General features: G+C 44.2%; 1 protein-coding gene across 5 annotated transcripts in view; it reads right to left on the reverse strand.

Moving 5' to 3' along the window:
* Positions 1-1,140: 1,140 nt before the first annotated feature.
* The window catches only part of LOC110532677 (retinoic acid receptor gamma-A-like), a 106,257-nt gene continuing 79,704 nt past the window's right edge, over positions 1,141-27,693 (reverse strand). For 2 of the 5 annotated variants that reach the window (XM_036988694.1, XM_036988696.1), the window contains 7 exons: positions 12,684-12,832; positions 11,922-12,063; positions 7,672-7,835; positions 6,815-6,991; positions 5,910-6,114; positions 5,471-5,629; positions 1,141-4,988 (listed from right to left, as the gene is read on the reverse strand). In XM_036988694.1, coding sequence (XP_036844589.1) covers positions 4,621-4,988; positions 5,471-5,629; positions 5,910-6,114; positions 6,815-6,991; positions 7,672-7,835; positions 11,922-12,063; positions 12,684-12,832 — 1,364 coding nt within the window. In that variant the 3' untranslated portion in view covers positions 1,141-4,620. Of the gene's footprint in view, positions 4,989-5,470; positions 5,630-5,909; positions 6,115-6,814; positions 6,992-7,671; positions 7,836-11,912; positions 12,064-12,683; positions 13,070-27,693 lie in introns of those variants that run through there. The other 3 variants (XM_036988693.1, XM_036988695.1, XM_036988697.1) reach the window with 2 other exon arrangements.

Genomic DNA, 27,693 nt, shown 5'->3' on the forward strand with positions numbered 1-27,693 from the left:
TCTGATGATTAAATGTAAACACCTTAACCCCCCTGCTGCTATATTAGATGATTCTGATGATTAAATGTAAACACCTTAACCCCCCTGCTACTATATTAGATGATTCTGATGATTAAATGTAAACACCTTACCCCCCCTGCTGCTATATTAGATGATTCTGATGATTAAATGTAAACACCTTACCCCCCCTGCTGCTATATTAGATGATTCTGATGATTAAATGTAAACACCTTAACCCCCCTGCTACTATATTAGATGATTCTGATGATTAAACGTAAACAATTTAACCCCTCGCTGCTATATTAGATGATTCTGGTGATTCAAGGTAAACACCTTAACTCCCGGTGCTCCAATTATAGGATCCACAGAGCTAGAGAGAAGGGAGCACACCACACTCTTATATGATGTCCTTGTTTAGCAAGACCCACAGACAGAGATTTATTGTCTGTGATACCCACTGCTTTCCATGTCTGCGTACCAAATGGCACCACATCTGCTCTATTGTCCACTGCTATGACCAGGGTCAAAAGTAGTGCACTATGTAGAGAGTAGGGTGCCATTTGGGATGCATATCATGACCCATTAAAGTGTCTGCTTCATCCTATTCTATGTGCGGTGTTTGTCTACATTGGCACTGCTCGCTGGTTGGCCTGTGTAGCCACAGTGCAAGAGCACCCTCTATTGTTATTCACTGTGCTGAGATGTGATCACACTGAAATGATCTTGTACCCAGTGGTCTTGTACCCAGGCTCACGGCTCACTGCTGGTGAAGGGGCGGGGCTATCATTTAAAAAATAACCTGGTAATACATAATCGGAAGTGTAGTTTAAAACACATTCATAACAGTGTTGGAAGTAACATGTCATAACACAAGACAAAACATTTTCCCATTCTGAGTCGAGGCTATTCCCGTAATAGAATGGACATGAACCTTCTTCTGACAGTATAAAAAGGTTAGCCATTTTGGGAAGGGCAGTTGGTCAACAATGGTCAGCCAGGGCTGTGATGGGTATTGTAGTTTAATAGGATCTCTATGGTTATTCCCTCCGAGATATAAGGAAACTACCAATTGTTCAAACATTCACTATAAACACAGATGAAAACAGAGTAAAAGTAAAAGTAACACAATAAAATAATCTGTTAATCTCACAAAAGTAATTTATTTATATGGCTTTTTCTTTGTATGAGTTGGTATGAACAGAAAATTGGACAATACCTTGGCCGTGTTTTACAGAAAATAACACCTGCATCAGAACCATGTTGTGTAACAACATAACCTCAGCGTTGTGTTTGCATCATGAATGCCTGGCAGGGCAGACAGAGAGGAGCGGTGATGAGGTCATCAAACCTCGCTTCTCTGCTCCGCTCGGCGTCGTATGACATCACAGCACCATACAGAGAACATTCACCCAATAGCAGAGGAGACATGTTAAAGAGTTAATACACACTCAAATCAGGTCAGGAGGCCCACATTCAGAGAGTACTGTACAGTAGGTCACTCTCTCTCTACTGCTGGGAGGCTGTCACATTCCTGTTCATATTGCTTCACAGAGAGACTGCATACAAACCTCTGTACTGTATGTAGCCAGCCAGCTGCACTATGACCAGCTGGTTACATATTGACTGAGACATTTTGGCAACAAAGACGATTGAGAAGAAATGAAATATGAGAACACAAAACGCTGAGAGAGAATATCATACAACCTTACAAAGACATGATGATATAATGGCTTTTAGATGAGAAGGCAGTTGGTTTCTTGGATGCCAGCAGCACAGGTCAGGCATGGCAGAGCAGTGACAATGCTGCAGGCCAAATCTGGTCTGAGACAGGTTTGGTCTTTTCACACTAGCGAGCCAAGCCAAGCCAAACTGAGCTGTACAGAGCTGGCCTAGTTATGCACTCACCATAGTTGTTGGAACCGTGGACTGAAGGACAATGTGAAGTCAGCACAGTTTGGGTTAGGTTGTCATGATAGTGTGAAAAGGGTAACAGACTGGCATCCAGGCCATTTGTAGACTAGTCATATATCTTCTATGTACACAGAGATAGGGGTTAACTGGACAGATCCAATTGACTGAGTCAAAAATACACACACATAAATATTGCCTGTTTCTAGCAAACATGCTAGGGTTTGGTCCTTACAGAGAAGCCCTGAGAAGTCTGTTTCCATGTCATTGTCCATAACAGATCCTGGTTGTGTGTGTGTGGGTGTGTGGGTGTTTTTGTGTACGCAATAGTGTCTGCTTGTGCACATCGTCAAATAGTTATTTAATGTGACAGACATCTGATGATTTCTGTTGAGATAAGATTGGCAGTGACGGTACTGTCAATATTGGACAATAAAGTTGTATTGTATTGTAACTTTGCTAGCGTTGCCTGATTTAATATTGTTGTATTGTATTGTATTGTAACTTTGCTAGCGTTGCCTGATTTAATATTGTTGTATTGTATTGTATTGTATTAGACTTTGCTAGCGTTGCCTGATTTAATATTGTTGTATTGTATTGTATTAGACTTTGCTAGCGTTGCCTGATTTAATATTGTTGTATTGTATTGTATTGTATTAGACTTTGCTAGCGTTGCCTGATTTTATATTGTTGTATTGTATTGTATTAGACTTTGCTAGCGTTGCCTGATTTAATATTGTTGTATTGTATTGTATTGTAACTTTGCTAGCGTTGCCTGATTTAATAAAGTTGTATTGTATTGTATTGTATTGTAACTTACTTTGCTAGCGTTGCCTGATTTAATAAAGTTGTATTGTATTGTATTGTAACTTACTTTGCTAGCGTTGCCTGATTTAATAAAGTTGTATTGTATTCTATTGTATTGTAACTTACTTTGCTAGCGTTGCCTGATTTAATAAAGTTGTATTGTATTGTATTGCAACTTACTTTGCTAGCGTTGCCTGATTTAATATTGTTGTATTGTATTGTATTGTATTGTATTGTAACTTTGCTAGCGTTGCCTGATTTAATAAAGTTGTATTGTATTGTATTGTATTGTATTGTAACTTTGCTAGCGTTGCCTGATTTAATAAAGTTGTATTGTATTGAATTGTATTGTATTGTAACTTTGCTAGCGTTGCCTGATTTAATAAAGTTGTATTGTATTGTATTGTATTGTAACTTACTTTGCTAACGTTGCCTGATTTAATAAAGTTGTATTGTATTGTATTGTAACTTACTTTGCTAGCGTTGCCTGATTTAAAAACAGGATATCAAAGTGCTACATATATGGACAAGTGTCAATCTCTGTCTAAGCACCCGAACCAATATGGCACAGCTGTTATAGAGCCGAGATTTAGTGTGTGTATGTGTGTGTGTTTGTGTGTTTGTGTGTCTAAGTTAGGCAAGAATATTTGATGTGTGTGAGAGCACTGGTTGGTGTCTAGGGTCACTGACTCTCTGTTTCTGAAAATGAGTTGCGAACTTTGGCACAAAGACACATGTCCAATCGGCAGCATAGTTTGTTGTGTTGAAAGAAAGCACATGGATTAATGCCAGTCCCCTGATAACAACAAATCACAACTTGAGTCACTGTAACACAAGTTAACATTACTGAGTTGATTATCATCGACATCTACTGCGAGCAAAAGTGCCCAAAAAACACCAGTTTGGAAAGGAGATTCAGCTGGCGGTACGCCGGTTCTGATTCTGATTCCAGATCTCTCTATATCGTCGCTGGAAAACTCCTCAAACACAAAACCTAATCTGAAGAAATCAAAACCAGGATTACAAACAAAGACTAATAATATAATGGTATATAGATATGCAGGGACTTATTCATAAATTGAAATAAAAATAAAAATCAAGAAAATAAAACAAGAAGAAATTAAACAATTTTTAAAAGCCCAACAAATTCATTAGCATTTTCAGTTTGGTTTCATTCTGTATTTCTTTTTGAGAAGTGTGCTTTGCTTGGCATCCATATTTACTGTTCAGTTCATGCTGTCTGGTTTGGACATTCCTCTATATAGATACAAACAAGAAGATAGTAAAAAATTTGACATTTGCTTCGTCAAAGATAGTATTCTTCTCTCTTCTCTATATCACGAGTCACAAATCCAGACGGTTGCATCATGTGGTTTCTCCGTCTCTCGTTTTATTATAGTCTCACTGCATGGCACTTGTCAAGAACCTGCGAGTCAGGGAACCTGAGTTATAGTGTCTATACAGGCAACCATATGGCTCTGCTGTCCTGTCCTTCCCTGTCCTTTCCTTTCCTGCCCTGTCCTATGCTGTTCTGTCCTGCCCTCCCTGTCCGTTCCTTTCCTGCCCTGTCCTACGCTGTTCTGTCCTGCCCTCCCTGTCCTTTCCTTTCCTGCCCTGTCCTACGCTGTTCTGTCCTGCCCTCCCTGTCCTTTCCTTTCCTGCCCTGTCCTATGCTGTTCTGTCCTGCCCTCCCTGTCCTTTCCTTTCCCGCCCTGTCCTACGCTGTTCTGTCCTGTCCTTCCCTGTTCTGTCCTACGCTGTTCTGTCCTGCCCTGTCCTACGCTGTCCTGCCCTGTCCTGCTCTGTCCTGTTCTGTGTGTGTGTGTGTGTGTGTGTGTGTTTGATTATGTCAGTTAGTGTGTGTGTTTGAGTGTAGAGTCTGCATATCTGTGATATCTCTCATCCTCACTGCGCCCTCCCGGCATGGTTCTTCCTAGCCCCTTCGCTGCTACCCTCCAGAGCCCAGGATTCCCCCTCGCTGTCCGAGCCCCTGTCCCGATCCTCCTCCTCCCCATCATCATAGTCATCCTCATCTTCCTCCTCTGGGGAAGGCTCTGTCCCCCAGCTGTCCTCCTCGTCCTCAGCCTCAGTCTTCATGGTGGTGGGGGGCTTGGAGGATGCTGGTGGAATGGGTGGAGGGGCAGGCGGTGGGGAGCTCTCTCCACTGCTCTCTGTTTGGTCCTCGAATGCTTCTGGGTTCTCTAACATCTCCCTGATCAGAGGAGGCATGGGGCCTGGGATCTCCATCTTCAGAGTGATGGCTCTCTCTGCCCCTGTACAGACAGGAAAAAGAGAAAAGAGAAACGTTGGCATCATATCTGGAATGTGATTCCTTTTGGCTCTGCCAATCCTGTCTGTGCCCTTCCGTTCTGTACTCTCTCCAATTCCTGTATCCCAATCTTATTCTAACTGTATTGTCAGAAAAATACTAAAATACGGAGAGAGAAAAAAAGTCTACAACCCACCCTTGATGTTCAAGACAGTTTGGTCCAAATCTTAGCATGTCTTCAATGTGTGTCAAGACAGTTTGGTCCAAATCTTAGCATATCTTCAATGTGTGTCAAGACAGTTTGGTTCAAATCTTAGCATATCTTCAATGTGTGTCAAGACAGTTTGGTTCAAATCTTAGCATATCTTCAATGTGTGTCAAGACAGTTTGGTCCAAGTCTTAGCATGTCTTCAATGTGTGTCAAGACAGTGTTACAGGTGCTCTAACGGAGGATTCTCGACTCTAATCCACTGTACTAATACTGACCCTTAGTGCTGATGCCTCTGAGGTCAGTGATCTTCATCAGCATGCGGGGGAACATGTGTGGTTTGTTGGGGCGTCTGCGACGTGCGTAGATCTTCAGGGCCTCCAGGAGGGGCTCCTGCAACTTGTCCACCTTCTGGGGCTCTTCCAGGTCCATACGGTCTGAGAGATGGACGGGGGAGAGGACAGAGTTATATACACAATACATGATAAATAGGACCCATCCATCACAGTAGGATTGATGTAATTGCTGATTGATGTAATTGACGAAGTGTAAAGTATAGTGTATCTAAACTATTTTACCTCCAAATTTCTACTGTTATTGTAACTGAGTGAGGAAGTTATCCCGGGCTAACATCTCACAGACATTTAGCTCTGTATGTGCTCTTAACATTGTATTGACTGGCAGTAAAATCATGTTAATCCCCTCGGGGTGCAGTACCTCCAGAGATGAGGGAGATGGCGCTGAGGAGGCCCGTCTCTGTGTCGTCCATCTCCAGAGGCAGAAGCTGGCCAGCAAAGGCAAACACCAGGTCTGTGAGCGGGCCGAAGCCTGCGTTGTGCATCTGGGTCCGGTTCAGGGTCAGCCCGTCTGAGAAGGTCATGGTGTCCTGCTCTGGAGTGTAGCGGGTGCAGATCCTCAACATCTAGGAGTGAGAGAGAGAGACACATATGAAATGTCTTCATTATTTTAGAACTTTGAGTGAATGTAATGAGTGAGTGTAATGTTTACTGTTAATGTTTTATAGATTATTTCACCTTTGTTTATTATCTATTTCACTTGCTTTGGCATGAATAATGTAAATGTAAACATATGTTTCCCATGCCAATAAAGCCCTAAATTGAATTGAGAGATAGAATTAGAAAGAGAGAGAGAGAGAGGGGTGGGGGTGGGCGGTTGAAGACAGAGAAAGAGAGGGGGAAGTATACCATAAATAAAATTGATTATCTGCATACCACAGGAAGTGCATACCGCAGGAAGTCTGATCCATATAGTAGGCTATGTTTACAAGCATTTAGCTACACTCGCTACACTCGCATTAACATCTGCTAACCATGTGTATGTGACCAATTTGATTTGATTTGTTCTACATCTATTGTCCATAAAACATCTTCAGCTATTCAACTATCCCTCCCTACAGTATGAGCCGACATGCAAAGTTATACTTGCAATGCCACCTCTATCCACTGAGAGGCACTGTCCTCTTATCATTACATTTACACATGGCTTTCTGAGTACCAGTTATTATATAATGGGAACCTTTCGACAGATCTCAACTATGACTGGTGAGACTTTATTTGATAACACAGAGGGGGTTGAGGGGATGGGAAGAACCAGGTAAGTACCAGGATATCCAGGCAGGCTGATTTGAGGAGGGTGATCTGGTCAGCGATGGTGAGGGTGGTGAAGCCGGGGAGGCGCTTGGCAAACTCCACGATCTTGATGATGCACTTGGTGGAAAGCTCACTGAACTTATCCCACAGCCCCAGGTCCAGCTGCACGCGCTGCTCTGCACTGGAGTTCTGGAGGACGGAGGAGATACAGAGAGATATATTATGAGCATGGTGGAGACACAGACAGGGTTAAAAGACAGGGTTCTTACTCAGCCAACTCTCACAGTCTCACATCAGAATTAGACGTCCGTACATGTTTGTCAAACGTAACATTTAGAACTCTGAAATCTTCAAGTTAGGTATAAACTCCGAAGGGGTAAGGTAAGGGTTAAGGATAGGCTTAAAACTCAAATCTAAAAAACAACTTTCTATCGCAGGATTCAAACATGCACAAGAGGCAGATGCTTACGCCCATCCACCATCCACGTCCACAACACCTTAGCAAAACCAAAACCTACTTGCGGGTAACAGCGCTCACTGTTGCCCCTAGTGGACGGTGTCCATGTAATCTCCCATCGTCCTCAGACATGGATGGACGTTGTATACTGACTTGTATCACGGAGGACCTGGCTGTCTGACTAGACATCAATCAGCTAGAATAATAATATCACTGACTGAACATCAGCCAACCAGGTAGAATGCTCTCAGTCTTACTTTACACCAACCGATCACCTTACCCCTGTTCTCACACACTGACCATTGGAGAAATAAGATTTACCCTAAACTGGCCTTTTGAGCTGGGAAAGTATACATGTTCATAGCAGATTTGTGTCCGTATGTTCGAACAGAAAGATGTGTGAGACTCTCACGGTGTGGTATTTGCCCAGCTGCAGCAGTGAGGGGAAGGTGTCTTGGTGGGCTTTGCTGACTTTGTTGACCAGCTCCTCCAGTTCTCCACTCAACTCATAACTCTCTGGCAACACCAACTCCTCCTTCACATCTTTCTTCTTCTTGTTCCTGTCATTACGCACCGCTGAGGGGTGGGGAGTGGTGTATGGGGGGAGGAGGTGAAGAAGAAGAGGAAGAGGAGGAGGAACACACAACATGTGAATGAGAATCTCAGTGACATTATGAATCAGTCATGATATGTAGTCCTAGCCCCTGATGCTCTGCAATTCAGTGATGTTACAAACCAGTTATTAAGCCATAGTATACAATACAGCTTATAACAGTACTTCATTAAACAAAGTGATGACACTATCTCCCATTCTCTTCCTCCCCCTCTGCATTGAGGTATTCCTGCTACCAGTCACTTATCAGCCCTGTTTACAAACCACCTCAACCACTCCAGTACCCCTGCACATTGAATAAGGTACTGGTACTGACCTGTATACACAACCACTCCAGTACCCCTGCACATTGAATAAGGTACTGGTACTGACCTGTAAATACAACCACTCCAGTACCCCTGCACATTGAATAAGGTACTGGTACTGACCTGTATATACAACCACTCCAGTACCCCTGCACATTGAATAAGGTACTGACACTGACCTGTATATACAACCACTCCAGTACCCCTGCACATTGAGTAAGGTACTAACACTGACCTGTATATACAACCACTCCAGTACCCCTGCACATTGAATAAGGTACTGACACTGACCTGTATATACAACCACTCCAGTACCCCTGCACATTGAGTAAGGTACTAACACTGACCTGTATATACAACCACTCCAGTACCCCTGCACATTGAATAAGGTACTGACACTGACCTGTATATACAACCACTCCAGTACCCCTGCACATTGAGTAAGGTACTAACACTGACCTGTATATACAACCACTCCAGTACCCCTGCACATTGAGTAAGGTACTAACACTGACCTGTATATACAACCACTCCAGTACCCCTGCACATTGAATAAGGTACTGGTACTGACCTGTATATACAACCACTCCAGTACCCCTGCACATTGAATAAGGTACTGACACTGACCTGTATATACAACCACTCCAGTACCCCTGCACATTGAGTAAGGTACTAACACTGACCTGTATATACAACCACTCCAGTACCCCTGCACATTGAATAAGGTACTGACACTGACCTGTATATACAACCACTCCAGTACCCCTGCACATTGAGTAAGGTACTAACACTGACCTGTATATACAACCACTCCAGTACCCCTGCACATTGAGTAAGGTACTAACACTGACCTGTATATACAACCACTCCAGTACCCCTGCACATTGAATAAGGTACTGGTACTGACCTGTATATACAACCACTCCAGTACCCCTGCACATTGAATAAGGTACTGACACTGACCTGTATATACAACCACTCCAGTACCCCTGCACATTGAATAAGGTACTGGTACTGACCTATATATACAACCACTCCAGTACCCCTGCACATTGAATAAGGTACTGACACTGACCTGTATATATAACCACTCCAGTACCCCTGCACATTGAATAAGGTACTGACCTGTATATATAACCACTCCAGTACCCCTGCACATTGAATAAGGTACTGACACTGACCTGTATATATAACCACTCCAGTACTCCTGCACATTGAGTAAGATACTGACACTGACCTGTATATACTTGCATTCTCTTTCTTTAACTCACATCGTAGTTCCTGTGTGGTTTTTATTTACATTTTTGATTGTATTTTCTATTATTATCTATATTATCATTATTATTATTTATATTTTCATTATCTATTTTATCTATATTATTATTATCTATATTATTATTATCTATATAATCTCCATTATCATGATCTATATTATTATTAACTACATTATTATTATTATCTATATTATTACCCATATTATCATTTGTATCTATATTATTATTATGATCTATATTATTATGATCTATATTATCGTTATCTATATTACTATTATCTATATTATTATTATTATCATCTATATTATCCATATTATTATTATCTATATTATCTATATTACTATTATCTATATTATTATTATTATCATCTATATTATCCATATTATTATTATCTATATTATCTATATTACTATTATCTATATTATTATTATTATCATCTATATTATCCATATTATTATTATCTATATTATCTATATTATTTTTATCTATATTATTATTATATATATTATCTATATCATTATCTATAGTACTATTATCTATATTATTATCTATATTATTATTATCTATATTATCATTATTATCTATATTATTATTATCTATATCATTACTATCTATATTATTATTTATATTAATGTTATCATTATTATTATCACTGAATTGTTGGGAAAGAGGTCTCAAGGTAAGAATTTCACTGTTCTGTTTTACACCTGTTGTATCCTGTGCACGCGGCGAAAAAACTTTGACACTTGAAACTTGAGTTAACCATTGAGTTGACCAGTAAGCATGGCCTCCCTTTCCCTCCCTCCCTCCCTCCCTCCCTCCCTCCCTCCCTCCCTCCCTCCCTCCCTCCCTCCCTCCCTCCCTCCCTCCCTCCCTCCCTCCCTCCCTCCCTCCCTCCCTCCCTCCCATTCTTTCCTTCCTCTCAGGAAATCCAGAAATAGCAGAGGGACAATGTGATCTCAGTCCTGACACACATCCCACACAAACATTACACCTATATACATGTCCAATGGGCAAACTGCCTGCCACTCACTCACACACACTGTTACACTCCCTGAAAGTAGAGTCCTGTGTGGCTGAAAGTGCTACAGCTTCTGTCTTTGTCACAACAGAAGTATCAGTTGGTGCCAACTCATTCACCACTGAGATGACAGTGTGAATTAAACATGGAAGGTGTTGGCAATGTGAGGGTGTGTTGAGAGTGAGATGACTGATGAAACAGGAAGACAGAGGCTGTGTCACAAATGGCACCCTATGCCCATAGGGCTATGGTGAAAAGTAGTGCACTATATAGGGAATAGGGTGCCATTTGGGACTTAAGCAGACTCATTTTGGTAACATGATTAGTCATAAGGTTGGTACTGTGCCCAGTCTTTCCAAATCACTACCCTGCTGTTTCTCCTCATACTTCCTCTTAGGTCAGTGGTCACCAACCTTTTCTGAGTCCAGATCACTTTCTGAGTCAAAATGCTAGCCGAGATCTACCGCTCAGATGTATTTTTTAACATGACCTAAACACGTAAGCCTATGTAACATTAACCAATTAAAACAGTTCTGTGAGGTTTATGCAATGGTCAGTCTGAGAGTGTTTTCACATATAGTCCCCTTTAAAATAACCAATCTCAGTCCTCTTAAAAGTGAACTCTGGGGTGAAAAAGTTCTCAGTTCTCTTTGTATTCACACTGCCCTTGCCTTTGAATGAGGACTCAACACTTTTTTTTTTTATTCCCACCAAATATGTCTCACACTATTCCAACCCCACAATTGAATAAACAGTTTATGAAGCTCTCTTAGCCTACAGACCACATCTTACAAACAAACAATCAAAACAAGCAAACAGAACTGAACTCCATATACACTACAATTCATCCCATCCCACATCCCTCATCCCATCCCACATCCCTCAGCCCCTCTTACGTCTCTCATCTCATCCCACATCCCTCATCCCATCCCACATCCCTCATCCCATCCCACATCCCTCAGCCCCTCTTACGTCTCTCATCTCATCCCACATCCCTCATCCCATCCCACATCCCTCATCCCATCCCACATCCCTCAGCCCCTCTTACGTCTCTCATCTCATCCCACATCCCTCATCCCATCCCACATCCCTCATCCCATCCCACATCCCTCAGCCCCTCTTACGTCTCTCATTCCATCCCACATCCCTCATCCCATCCCACATCCCTCAGCCCCTCTTACGTCTCTCATCCCATCCCACATCCCTCATCCCATCCCACATCCCTCATCCCATCCCACATCCCTCAGCCCCTCTTACGTTTCTCATCTCATCCCACATCCCTCATCCCATCCCACATCCCTTAGCCCCTCTTACGTCTCTCATCCCATCCCACATCCCTCATCCCTCATCCCATCCCACATCCCTCAGCCCCTCTTACGTCTCTCATCCCATCCCACATCCCATCCCACATCCCATCCCACATCCCTCAGCCCCTCTTACGTCTCTCACCTTCCTTGGACATGCCGACCTCAAAGCACTTCTGCAGTCGGCAGTACTGGCAGCGGTTCCTGGTGACCTTGTTGATCTGGCAGTTCTTGTCTCGGTGGCAGGTGTACACCATGTTCTTCTGGATACTGCGTCGGAAGAAACCCTGGAGACATCAACAGATATATATATAGATATAGATATAGATATAGATAGATTTGAGAAATAGAGATAGAGAGAGAGAGAGAGAATGAGAGTGTGCGAGCGAGCGAGAGAGAGAGAGAGAGAGAGAGAGAGAGAGAAAGAGAGAGAGAGAGGAGAGATGGAGAGAGAGCAATAGGAATAGAGAGAGAGAGAGAGAGAGAGAGAGAGCAATAGGAAGAGAGAGAGAGAGAGAGAGAGAGAGAGAGAGAGAGAGAGAGAGAGAGAAAAGAAGGAAAAAAGAACAGGAGTAACATTGTAACAGTCACACACTGAGAAATTAACAGAGAGAATTATTATGAAATATGGTTGAATGGAATAGAATGAACGACATTGTAACGGTCACATATCCGGCTGCTTTATTTCAACCTTTCATGCCTGTCCATTTTTCAAATTCACAACAGAAACATTTAGTATGTTTTGTACTGTTATGATTTCCTCATCCAGGATTCTTTATGTTACATTATTATGGTAATCTCACACAGTTTTTTTTGTGTGTGTGTCTTGTCAGTGTTAAGTTTGAGTTTTGTCTGTGTATTTGTAGTGATGATGAGGAAGATGAAGATGAAGCAGGGGCTTCCTCACCTTGCAGCCCTCACATGAGCTGACTCCGTAATGGTATCCAGAGGACTTGTCCTGGCACACGAAGCAGGGTTTGTAGATGCGTGGTGGGGGAGGTGGAGAGGGAGAGCTGGGGACCATCTCCTCAGAGCTGGTGCTCTGGGTCTCCACCGCTACAGAGAGAAGAGTAAAGAGGTTTATTTGTTGATTGATTTTATTACTTTTTAGCTTGCAGTCGAATAGAGTTGTTAGCGAGCCTTTATGGTGCAGTTTCATTCACTCATGTTAAGGTTAGAACACACCAATTAAAGACAGGCGAGAGGTTTTGGCTGACTATTGGTGGGGAGAAGACTGACATTTTACATTTAGGGTTTGTGTGTCAGGGGGTGCAGATGCTCTTATCCAGAGCGACTTACAGTTCTGCATTCATCTTAAGACAGCAAGGTGGGACAACCACATCCCTGGCATAGAAAGTACACTTTTCCTCAATAAAGTAGATAGCAAACTCAGAGCAGGTAAGAGGTAGGAGGTAGGAGGTAGGAGGTAGTAAAGGAAAGAGTCACTGTTAGTTCACTAAAGGCTTTTCATTTATTTTTATTTAGGATGGGGTGCGAGGGGGGTGCTGTGGGATTTTTTGGGATACACTTTGAAGAGGTAGGGTTTCAAATGTTTTCAGAAGATGGGCAAGGACTCTGCTGTCCTAGCTTCAGGGGGAAGCTGGTTCCACCAATGGGGTGCCAGGACAAAGAAGAGCTTGGACTGGGCTGAGCGGGAGCTGCCCTCCTGTAGGGGTGGAAAAGACCAGAGGTGGAAGGACGGCGTACTCGGGTTGGGGGTGTAGGGTTTTAGCATAGAACCCCCCCCCCCCCCCCCCCCCCCGAGCATGGCCCTCAGGTCACAGATCAGAGATTAGTGTGCCTTTTAGAGCTGGGAGGGGCTCAGATTGACAGAGGTAAAGAAAACAAACAGTTTAACAGCAGGCAGATAACTGACAATAAGTGGAGGCGTAATTGATTAGATTGACAGATCTCAGTCTCTGATAAGGACTGGTAGCTGAATGGGCAGGGCTGTTGCAGCAGCTAGGGATTCCTCAGTCATTCCAAAACAGCCCACTGACTGACTCACTGAGACCGGCATCCACTTAACACAACCTCAGGACAAATCTAGCACACACCTGACAAGGTAGCTAAGGTGTAGGGAGATGAGAGACCAAAATGTAGAAAGAAGTCTCACTGCTGCAGACTGCAGACTTCTGCCAACCCTGTTCAAACCCAGTCATACAAGCTGATTGTCGTACCACTGACGTCACATGCTCCTGATGTTCTAAATAAGGTCATTGTGCACTGAGCTATGCATTGTATGGATTCCATAAACCATAAGCCACACACTCACACAGGAGCACAAAACACAACATGCACACCGGCGCACATTCGCATTACATACCCACACACACCAGGCCCTCAAACATGCTAGTTAACATTGCAAACTCTCAGTAAGAGACACACCCCTCCCTAATAACACTTCTTTCAACTTTCACGCCCCGGTCGCCCCTCAAACTTCAACCTCCAAATTTCTCCAGCCCCAGCCTCCAAAACACACCACCCCCTGACACACAAACCCTATTTTCTCTTGTTTCCTGGCCCTAAATTCCTCAGCTAGGCCCTGGCAGGGTTTAATAGTGGGCCAGGCTTATGAACTGGCCTATAAAGGCAGTCTCATAGCTGGCCAGGCCTTTATTAGGATTCAGTCACCTTGGGCAGTTATTCACACCAGCAGCTGTAGGCCCAGGCCCATAAAAAAAGCAGCACCAATCATAAAATAAAAAACAGGGAGGCTAAAATTCTAACCTTTACTGCCCACACCACCCCCTAGCACCTTCAATGAAAACCACAGGGCTAGCCTAAACTACCTATACCCCACCCCCTCCTCAGTCCCCCTATCCACCTCTAGTCCCACTTCCCTCCTCCAGTCCCCCTTCCCTCCGCAGTCCCCCTTCCCTCCTCCAGTCCCCCTTCCCTCCTCCAGTCCCCCTTCCCTCCTCCAGTCCCCCTTCCCTCCTCCAGTCCCCCTTTCCACCTCTAGTCCCCCTTCCCTCCTCCAGTCCCCCTTCCCTCCTCCTGTCCCCATTCCCTCCTCCAGTCCCCCTTTCTACCTCTAGTCCCCCTTCCCTACTCCAGTCCCCCTTCCCTCCTCCTGTCCCCCTTCCCTCCTCCAGTCCCCCTTCCCTCCTCCAGTCCCCCTTCCCTCCTCCAGTCCACATTCCCTCCTCCAGTCCCCCTTCCCTCCTCCAGTCCCCCTTCCCTCCTCCAGTCCCCCTTCCCTCCTCTTGTCCCCATTCCCTCCTCCAGTCCCCTTTCCCTCCTCTTGTCCCCATTCCCTCCTAAAGTTTCCCTTCCCTCCTCCAGTCCCCCTTCCCTCCTCCTGTCCCCATTCCCTCCTCCAGTTCCACTTCTCTCCTCCAGTTCCCCTTCCCTCCTCCAGTCTTCCTTCCCTCCTCCAGTCTTCCTTCCCTCCTCAGTCCCCCTTCTCTCCTCCTGTCCCCATTCCCTCCTCCAGTTCCCCTTCTCTCCTCCAGTCCCCCTTCCCTCCTCAGTCCCCCTTCCCTCCTCAGTCCCCCTTCCCTCCTCCAGTCTTCCTTCCCTCCTCAGTCTCCCTTCCCTTCTCTCCTCTCCTGTTTCCCTCCTCTCCCCCTTCTCTCGCACCCTGGGCTCAAACCAAACCACCAGCTTGCCTTTTGACAACTACTACTGCTACTACAACAACTCCTCCTACTACTACTGCTACTACTATTACTACTACTACCACCACTACTACTACTGCTACTGCTAGTACTACCACCATTAGTACTAGTGCTACTACTACAACTACTACTACTACTGCTACCACAACAACTACTGCTACTCCTACTTCTACTCCTACTGCTACTACTTCTCCTGCTACTCCTACTGCTACTACTACTGCTACTACTACCACCACTACTCCTACTGCTACTACCACTACTAGTACTGCTACTACCACTACTACTACTACCACTAGTACTACTGCTATTCCTACTGCTACTACCTCTGCTACTACTACCACTACTACTACTACTACTTCTACCACTACTACTACTACTACTACTACTACAACAACTCCTCCTCCTCCTACTAGTACTACTGCTACTACTACCACCACCACTACTACTGCTACTACTACTACTACTACTACTGCTACTACCACTACTACTACTACAACTACTGCTACCACTACTACTACTACTACAACTCCTCCTCCTTCTACTACTGCTACTACTGCTACTACTACCACCACTACTACTGCTACTACTACCACCAACACCACTACTACTACTACTACTACTACTACTACTACTACTACTACTACTCCCACTATTACTAATACTACTACAACAACAACAACTCCTCCTACAACTACTGCTACTCCTACTGCTACTACTACTCTTACTACTACTGCTACTACTACCACCACCACTACTACTACTACTACTTCTCATACTATTACTACTACTTCTCCTACTACTACTACTACTACTACTACTACTACTACTACTACTACTACTGCTACTACTGCTACTACTACCACCACTAATTGTACTACTGCTACTACTTATCCTACTACTACTACTACAACAACTCCTCCTACTACTACTACTACTGCTACTACTGCTACTACTACCACCACTACTACTACAACTTCTGCTACCACGCCTACTACTACTACTTCTCCTACTCCTACTACTACCACCTCTACTACTACTACTACTACTACTACTACTACTACTGCTACTCCTACTGCTACCACTACCACTTCTACTGCTGCTACTACAACAACAACTCCTCATACTACTGCTACTACTCCTACTACTTCTCCTACTACTACTACTACTACTGCTACTACCACCACTAATACTACTACTGCTACCACCACTACTACTACTTCTCCTCCTACTACTACTGCTACCACCACTACTACTATTACTGCTACTCCTACTGCTACTACTACCACCACTACTACTACTGCTACTACTACTACTACTACTGCTACCACGACTACTACTACTTCTCCTACTCCTACTACTACCATTACTACTACTGCTACCACTTCTACTACTGCTACTACAACTCCTCATACTACTGCTACTTCTATTACTACTAGTACTATTACTACTACTGCTACTACTACTACTACAACTACTTATCCTACTCCTACTACTACCATTACTACTACTGCTACCACTTCTACTACTGCTACTACAACTCCTCATACTATTGCTACTATTGCTACTACTATTACTACTACTACAATTACTCCTACTACTGCTACTATTACTGCTACTACTACTACTACTTACTCCTGCTCATTCTACTACTACTACTATTACTGCTATTGCTACTACTACTACTACTGCTGCTGCTACTACTACTACTACTACTGCTACTGCTACTACTACTACTACTACTGCTGCTACTACTACTGCTGCTACTACTGCTGCTACTACTACTACTGCTACCACTACTACTACTACTCCTACTACTATTACTACTATTACTACTACTACTACTACTACTACTACTGCTACTACTACTACTACTACTACTACTACTACTACTACTGCTACTGCTACTATTACTGCTACTACTAATACTACTGTTACTACTACTACTATTGCTCTTACTACTGCTACTATTACTGCTACTACTACTATTACTACCACTACTACTACTACTACTACTACTACTACTACTACTCCTACTACTATTACTACCACTACTACTACAACTATTACTCATACTACTACTCATACTGCTAGTACTACTACTCCTACTGCTACTACTACTATAACTATTACTACTACTACTACTACTACTACTACTACTACTCCTACAACTGCTACTACTGCTACTACTACTACTCCTACTGCTACTACTACTATAACTATTACTACTACTACTACTACTACTACTACTACTACTACTACTCCTACAACTGCTACTACTACTACTACTACTACTACTACTACTACTACTACTACTACTACTACTACTACTACTACTACTCCTACTGCTACAACTACTACTATAACCATTACTACTACTACTACTACTACTACCTACAACTGCTACTACTGCTACTACTACTACTCCTACTGCTACTACTGCTACTACTACTACTACTGCTACTGCTACTATTACTGCTACTACTAATACTACTGTTACTACTACTACTACTATTGCTCCTACTTCTGCTACTATTACTGCTACTACTACTATTACTACCACTACTACTACTACTACTACTCCTACTACTATTACTACCACTACTACTACAACTATCACTCGTACTACTACTCCTACTGCTACTACTACTACTCCTACTGCTACTACTACTACTACTCCTACTGCTACTACTACTATAACTATTACTACTACTACTACTACTACTACTCCTACAACTGCTACTACTGCTACTACTACTACTCCTACTGCTACTACTATTACTACCACCACTACGGCTACTACAACTATTACTACTACTACTACTACTCCTTCTGCTACTACTATTACTACCACCACTACTACTACTACTACTATTACTACTACGACAACTCCTACTACTACTACTACTACTGCTACTACTACTGCTACTGCTACTGCTACTACTACTACTACCACATCTACTACTACTAATACCACTACTATTACTACTACTCCTGCTAGAGATAATCATTGACGATACTGACAGCAATATGTCAGCTATCTGACACTTACTGCTTTCTGTTCAACATTTTTTCACATCAAACGATATTCAAATTCCTTTGCTTAAATTCAACCTATCTTACTGCTGCTAATACTGCAACTAGATTATAATTGACGATAAACAGCAGTGATACAGTATGGAATCTGAGAGCCATTTGACCACTTAATGCAAATAATATTTTTTTATATACATTTTACATCAAACTATATTGTAATTCCTTAGCCTAAATCCATTAAAAACCTATTTGACCTTACTGATACTGCTGCTGCTGATACTGGAGCTAATCATTGATGATAAGTACAGCAGCAATATGTTATTGGATTGGAGAGCCATTTGTCACTAGCTGCTTACTGTATGCTTTTCTTATACATTTTCATATCAAACTAACCGTATTCTAAGTCTACAGCCTAAATTCCTAAATGTCTAACAGCTTCATTGTGCTTGAGGAAAATGTGTTTTAGATCAGTCTCAGGAACAGTCCCAATACTGAAGTAACACATCAACCTCTCTACTCTAACCATTCGTTAAAACAGATGACTGTGTCTGTGACCCAAATGGACACCTTTTCCCTATTGTGCACTACTTTGGACCAGAGCCCTATGGGCCCAGGTCAAAAACGGTGCTCTAAATAGGGAATAGGGTGCTATTTGGTATGCACACTGCTTCCGCAGCAGTTCATCTCATATGTATATATTGTATTTTATACCATCTATTGCATCATGCCTATGCCGCTCGGTCATCGCTCATCCATATATTTATATGTATATATTCTTATTCCATCCTTTTAGATTTTTGTGTATTAGGTAGTTGTTGTGGAATTGTTAGATTACTTGTTAGATATTACTGCACTGTAGGGACTAGAAGCACAAGCATTTCGCAACACTCACATCAACATCTGCTAACCATGTGTATGTGACCAATAAATTTGATTTGATTTTGAGTTGCAGCAATCCTCTTGGCCCTGTATGTTACAAACACTATAGCATTCGGTTAGGTATTACTGCACTGTTGGAACATAAGCATTTAGCTATACCGGCAAAAACATCTGCATAATATGTATATTTGACATTTGATTTGACAATTTGATTTGAACACAGGGTCAGAGAAGAGTTCAGTTGGTAGAGCATGGTGCTTGCACTGCCTGGGTTGTGGGTTCGATTCCCGGGGCCACCCATACATAAAACGTATACACACATGACTGTAAATTGCTTTGGATAAACGGGTAAATGGCATGTATTATTACTTTTTAGTAGAACCTCAGTGAGTGTGGTGTGAACTTTTATGCAATACTAACAGCAGTAAACAAGACTCTGGGGCGATGTGTTTGACAAGTCCTTTGATAAGGACAAACCCTGTGTAGGAACAAGAAATGGATAGTAAATTAGATGGTCTGAGAGGCTGAGAGATTGAACAAGAGTGAGAGAAAGAGAGGGGGGGGGGGGGGAGAGGGAGAGAGAGAAACTAGGACAGCGGAGAACATAAAAATCAATCTGGATCTGTCAACAACATGAACTGGTTCCTGCCATAGTAGAATAGAACCTGACTCCTGTTCTCTCTCTCTCTCTCTCACACACGCACACACACACACACACACACACACACACACACACACACACACACACACACACACACACACACACACACACACACACACACACACACACACACACACACACACACACACACACACACACACACACACACACACACACACACACACACACACATACACACACACACACATTATAAGATGGTGCCGACAGATATGGCAGCTCTGCTTTTAGCTCCTAAGGAACTTTGCAATATTTCGTTTTTTAGTGTGTTATTTGTTACATTATTAGCCCAGATTTTTTTGTATTATTGTATACAGCCGGAAACAACTTTAGGATATCAGAGTGGTGGTAGCTCACGAGCATTACGACTAGGAATACGACTTTCCAAGTTGGATCCTTTGTTCGTGCCCCCCATTTAACTTATTCCAGAGGCTGCTCCAAAACATCGCCGGCGGAGAAGAGGTATTCGGAGTGGACTTCTAGTCCGACTCAAGAGGCGTGCACACCATCCACCGCTTCAGAATATATTACTCGCTACTGTTCAGTCTCTGGATAATAAAGTAGATGAGCTCAGGGTGAGGATCTCCTTCAAGAGACATCAGGGATTGTCACATACTCACAGAAACATGGCTCTCTCGGGATATACTGTCCCCGTCCATACAGCCAGCTGGGTTCTCAAAACATTACACAGACAGAAATAAAGAACTCTCTGGGAAGAAAGGCAGGGGTGTATGTTTCATGATGAACTACCCTTGGTGTGATTGTGATAACATACAGATACTCAAGTCCTTCTGTTCACCCAAATTTGAATACTTCACAATCAAATGCCAATCATATTACCTCCCAAGAGAATTCTCTTTGGTTATAGTCACAGCCGTGTATATTCCCGCTCAAAACAATACCAAGACGGTCCTCAAAGAACTACAGTGGACTTTATGAAAATTGGAAACCACATATCTTGAGGCCACATTTATTGTAGGAAAACGCTACCGAAGTTCTACCAACACATTGACGGTAGTACTCGTGCTGGTAAACCATTGTACCGCTACTACTCAACTTTTCGAAATGCCTACAAGGCCCTTTCCCGCCCTCCCATCGGCAAATCTGATTGCAACTCCATTTTGCTTCTCATTTCCTATAGGCAGAAACTCAAACAGGAAGTACCCCTGCTAAGGTCTATTCAATGCTGGTCTGACCAATCGGAATGCATGTTTCCAGATTGTTTTGATCACGCCGACTGGGATATGTTCCGGGTAGCCTCTGAGAATAACAGAATACACCGATACGGTGAGTCAGTTCATCAGGAAGTGTATAGGAGATGTTGTATCTAGTGTGACTATTAAAACCTACCCAAACCATAAACCATGGATAGATGGCAGCATTCGCGCAAAACTGAAAAATGAACCACTGCATTTAACCATGGCAAGGTGACTGGGAATATGGCCAAATATAAACAGTGTAGTTATTCCCGCCATAAGGCAATCAAACAAGCAAAACGTTAGTATAGGGACAAAGTGGAGTCGCAATTCAACGGCTCAGACATTAACTACAAATGGAAAACCAGCCACGTCGCGGACACCAACGTCTTGCTTCCGGACAAGCTAAACACCTTCTTCGCCAGCTTTGAGGATAACACAGCGCCACATACACAGCCCACTACAAAGGACTGTGGGCTCTCCTTCTCCTTGGCCGACATGAGTAAGACATTTAAGCCTGTTAGCCCTCGCAAGGCTGCCGGCCCAGACGGCATCCCTAGCCGCGTCATCAAAGCATGCGCAGACCAGCTGGCTGGAGTGTTTACAGACATATTCAATCTCTCCCTATCCCAGTCTACTGTCCCCACTTACTTCAAGATGTCCACCATTGTTCCTGTACCCAAGAAAGCAAAGGTAACTGAACTAAATGACTATCGCCCCATAGCACTCACTTCTGTCATCATTAAGTGCTTTGTGGGGCTAGTTAAGGATCATATCACCTCCACCCTACCTGACACCCTAGACCCACTTCAATTTGTTTACCGCCCCATATAGATCCACAGACGATGCAATCGCCATCGCTCTGCACACTGCCCTATCCAAGAGGAATACCTATGTAAGAATGCTGTTCATTGACCATAGCTCAGCATTCAACACGGGTTCCAAGCTCATCTGGGCCCTGGGTCTGAACCCAGCCCTGTGCAACTGGGTCTTGGACTTCCTGACGGGCCGTCCCCCAGGTGGTGAGGGTAGGAAACAACACCTCCACTTTGTGGATCCTCAACACAGGAGCCCCACAAGGGTGTGTGCTCAGCCCCCTCCTGTACTCCCTGTTTACCCATGACTGCGTGGCCACGCACGCCTCAAACTCAATCCTCAAGTTTGCAGACAACACAACAGTAGTAGGCTTGATTACCAACAATGAAGAGACAGCCTACATGGAGGAGGTGAGGGCCCCAGTAGAGTGGTGCCAGGAGAATAACGTCTCACTCAATGTCAACAAAATAAAGGAGCTGATCGTGGACTTCAGGAAACAGCAGAGGGAACATGCCTCTATCCACATTGATGGGACCACAGTGGAGCAGTGGAAAGCTTCAAGTTCCTCGGCGTACACATCACTAACAGTCTGAAATGGTCCACCCATATAGACAGTGTGTTATAGAAGGCGCAACAACGCCTCTTCAACCTGAGGAGGCTGAAGAAAACCCTCACAAACTTTAACAGATGCTTCCACCTCGTTAAGCAACCCTGCACCTTAGAGGCTGCTGACCTATAGACATAGACTTGGAATCCCTGGCCACTTTAATAATGGAACACTAGTCACTTAAATAATATTTACATACTGCTTTACTCATCTCATATTTATACTGCATTCTATTCTACTGTATTTTAGTCAATGCCACTCCTAATATTTATATCTTTTTTAATTCCATTCTTTTACTTTTAGATTTGTGTTTATTGTTGTGAATTGTTTGATACTACTGCACTGTTGGAGCTAGGAACACAAGCATTTAGTTAGATACTACTGCACTGTTGGAGCTAGGAACGCAAGCATTTAGCTACACCCTCAATAATATCTGCTAAATACGGTATGTGTATGTGACCAATAATTATTTTATTTTATTTGACAAACACACACGCTCCATACCTATCCAAATATCCCTCCACATTTACCCCACCCCAGGCAAGATGGCCCACTTGAATGATGACATGGAGCTATTCAATCAACCCCCCCTGTCCATGTCTCTTCCTGTCACTCACTGTCTCCCAAACCCAGCTCATCTTTGTTTAGAGAAAAAAAGGCCTCTGAAATGAGAGGCCCTCTTATCAGTTCTGAAACCTGGGCCTCAGTTTGCATGACAATCTTCCTCCGGAGAGCTGAAGGCTGGTGATGGACGAGAGGAAGGGAGGGGAGGGGAGGGGAGGGGAGGGGAGAGTTAGCCGCTGCTCATTTCCTACATTTCGTACTAAGTATCAGTTTACCTCTAATCCCTATCTCTCAGTGGCCTCTGTACACACATGGTCCAGCTGCACTGCCATGACTTACACTAATCCCAGAGTCACGCGCACACGTTCATGCGCACACACGCAGAAGCACACATGCTGGGACACACACACACACCTTCAGCCTCTATCTGCGGAGTAACATCCTTACACTGTACCTCATTAGATGTGCTAAGTACACCAGACAGAAATAGACATGTAGCTGAAGGTCAATTGCATTAAATTCTAGGTCAACGTCAACTGGGCCAAATGACTTCCCTTGAAGTTCAACTGATACAATAGAAGAAGAGAAAGAAGAAAGGATACACAGGGAACCAAAGAGGAGGTGCTTTTTGGTTGACCATCAAAACCTGTCTGTTGTTTTGTGGTCTCTAGAAAAGAAGAGGAGCTGTGCTGTGATGTACAGCATGTGTCCAATAACAATTCAACTGTGAGCAAAGCAAAGGCATTACTGTGTTTCTGTGTTGTTGCGCAACCCTGGCTTTAACCGAGCAGCTAGCTAGCATATGACACCCTGGCAGAGGAACAACTATTCCTTCACAATAGGCTGCCTGCAGATTTGGTCTACGTGACTGTGGGTGTGATTGAATCTTCACTGGGACACTATTCCAGGGTGAGTCTTGGCATGTGAGGGAGTTAGTGTGTGTGTGTGTTTGTGCTTGTTATATGTGTGTTTGTGTGTGCTCGCAAGCATGCGTTCTTGCCTGCGTATGTATTTTTGTGTGCGTGCTCACGTGTATGCGAATAGAACTGTGGCCTCTTAGTTTAGAGTGGGCCCTCCCCCATTCAGTGGCTCTGCCCAGTCTCTGCAGACTAGACTCCATTTGATTTGCAAGTGGGATTCTCTGTTCACTCTGCTCTCTCTCCTGATTCACACGCTGTACTGTTCCAATGTGCCATGAAAGTATGTGCTAGTTGTAGTGATGTACAGGGATCTGTGTAGATAGAGCGGTACAGGTGGGAGTCTATCTGCATCTCTAACTTCCTTAAAGAACCCAGAGTACAGACCTGAAGCTGTATGTGTCTGTTATGGTCAGATACCAGACAGTGAGGCATGTGTGTCTGTTACGGTCAGATACCAGACAGCGAGGCATATGTGTCTGTTACGGTCAGATACCAGACAGCGAGGCTTGTGTGTCGGTTACGGTCAGATACTAGACAGCGAGGCATATGTGTCTATTACGGTCAGTTACTAGACAGTGAGGCTTGTGTGTCGGTTACGGTCAGATACTAGACAGTGAGGCATGTGTGTCGGTTAAGGTCAGATACCAGACAGCGAGGCATATGTGTCTATTACGGTCAGTTACTAGACAGTGAGGCTTGTGTGTCGGTTACGGTCAGATACTAGACAGTGAGGCATGTGTGTCGGTTAAGGTCAGATACCAGTTTTGCATGTGTACTGTGTGTACTGTGTGTGTGTGAGTGTGTGTGAGAGTGAGAGTGAGAGTGAGAGTGAGAGAGAGAGAGAGAGAGAGAGAGAGAGCGAGAGAGAGAGAGAAACACCTAGTAGTGTCTGGTATGTGTGTAGACTAGGTAGTGGCCACACAGAATGGCAAGGGGCACCAGATTGAGAAGCGGCTGTGGAACAGTGGGGCAGATAGACAATCTGGCACACTGGGCAGAGCCTCCCTACGATACCCCTGGCACCTCAACCCATGGCACCTCTACCCATGAGACTGTGGCACTGCAGGGAGAAAGGGCCATACTTTACTACTTGCACTACAGACAGGGAACTCTGGATGCTTCACATTTCTATGGATGTTTACTCCACCAAAATACCCCCACAATAGCCCCATATACTACCCACCACTGCGACCTGTATGCTCTCATTGGCTGGCCCTCGCTTCATATTCGTTGCCAAACCCACTGGCTCCAGGTCATCTGTAAGTCTTTGCTAGGTAAAGCCCTACCTTTGCTAGGTAAAGACTTTAAGCATCAGCTGTCTGAGCAGCTTACCAATCACTGTACCTGTACACAGCCATACTGTATGTTAATACCACACCCGACTTTTGCACCCCAGTATCTCTACTTGCACATCATCATCTGCACATCTATCACTCCAGTACTAATGCTAAATTGTAATTATTGTTGCCTCTCAGGCCTATTTATTGCCTTTACCTCTCTCTCTCTCAAGGCCCTCCAGCAGACGCATGTTTCCTTCCTCTTTTCATCACATTGCCTTTTTCCAGAAGATCTGATGCAATGCTTTATAGTCTCCCTCTGCGGTTTCATGGCTGTTCATATGGGTTGACAGTTCATGCACCAACCACGGGCTAACTTTTCCATCTTACTCACATCAGCTCTATACCCCTGTGGTTGAAACATTGCCAATAATGACATTGCTGTTCAAGCTCTATTGCTGTAAGCTCTCTTGAATCACTGTATACCTTTCAACCGGGAAAGTCAGGTCTCTATTGTGTGAGTTAAAGACACACACTGTTGAGTACGTGTGTGTGTGTCTGTGGGGGTTGCTTTCCTTCATTAAAGGTGCTGAGCGGTAGCAGTTCCTTTAACAGCTGTCAGAAAGCTCACTACCTGAACCCCCACCCCCACCCCCCCCCCACCCACCCCCCCCACCCCCCCCGCAAACACACACACACACACCCTCCTACTCTCCTCTCGCCTCCCAGCCTGGGGGCCCTGAGAGGCTTGCTGCCTTTGAAAGGAGGTCTGTGATAAAACTGGGCTGGCTGACCACTCAGAGGGGAAGAAATTATGAGAGGGAGAAGAGAGGAAAGGGAAGTGGAGTGGAGTGGAGTGGAGAGGAGAGGAGAGGAGAGGAGAGGAGAGGAGAGGAGAGGAGAGGAGAGGAGAGGAGAGGAGAGGAGAGGAGAGGAGAGGAGAGGAGAGGAGAGGAGAGGAGAGGAGGCACACTAACGTGGACAGACAGGAGCAGAGAACCCCCCAACCTAGAGAGGAGAGGAGAGGAGGCACACTAACGTGGACAGACAGGAGCAGAGAACCCCCCCAACCTAAACCACCCCACTGTCATAACCAACACAACGTCACAAAACACATACGCAGACATACCGTCTGAGAGAGAGAGAAAGAAAGAGAGAGAGAGAGCGAGGGGAGAGAGAGAGAGAAATGCACATATCATGTACATATATCAATCCCTGATCCACTAATGCGAACATAGCATAAATGGGTTTTTCAATATTTGAACACTTACACCTGGAGTTCGGAATTCTGACAAGTTTTATTCACATACAAGCACGCACACACACACACACGCACACACGCACACACACACACCTATGCCCTCTCTTCCAGACAAGGTCGGCAGCCCAGAGCAGAGCAGGAAGGCAGCAGGTGGGACTGGTAACTGCTTGTGTCCTCAGGGTCCATGTTAAAAGTGGAATTAGTCTTGGAGTCTCAGTCTGAGGCAGGCAGAGAGTTAAGCACACAGCACACTCCTTCTAACCAACCTTTCTTCTTTACAACACCTCGTAAAGAGCCTTTTGATTCTGGGCCTCATGGAGCCAGCCAAGCCAACAGCCAACATTTGGCACAGAGTAATCATCTTTCCTTTCCTTTCCTTCACCACACCACACCACCACACCACACCAGCCTGTCAAACCACACAGGGCTTCAAACTGAAAGCCATACTACACCAATCCACCCCCTTCCAGCCCCCGAGGCTGCCCAAAGACAGGGCCCTTTAAATGGTCCCAGACACCCTGACCTAAGAAGGTGTGGGCCGAAAGAGAAGAGAGGGCAACTAACAGAAGTGGGCATGTTAATAAAGGAACATCCCAAATAAAGTTTCAGTCAGATGTAATGATGTAACCAGATAAGGCTATTGATAAGGCAGATGATGGAGGAAGCAGACAGACAAGTCCATATGTCCAGATAGTCTCCCCCTACACCCCCCTGGTGAGCACCAGCCCACTGTTCATCTGGTCACTATGCCATGACAGAGAGTAGGCTTCTTCAGCAGCTGCTGTCTACAGTAACCCAGAGCTGCCAGAGCTACAGGCCTCAGCTATTACTCAGACAGACAGACAGACAGACAGACAGACAGACAGACAGACAGACAGACAGACAGACAGACAGACAGAAAACAAATATTATCTGGTGGTGAGGACAGAAGACATTTGTCTCTAGCCTGTCTTTGATCCCTGGGTTGTTGTCTCTCCTAAACTCCTTGTCTGTCTGTCTTTGGCACTGCAGCTAGCGCTACTGCAGCTAGCGCTACTGCAGCTAGCGCTACTGCAGCTAGCG

The sequence above is a fragment of the Oncorhynchus mykiss genome, chromosome 9, assembly GCF_013265735.2.
Source record: "Oncorhynchus mykiss isolate Arlee chromosome 9, USDA_OmykA_1.1, whole genome shotgun sequence".
Classification (NCBI taxonomy): domain Eukaryota; kingdom Metazoa; phylum Chordata; class Actinopteri; order Salmoniformes; family Salmonidae; genus Oncorhynchus; species Oncorhynchus mykiss.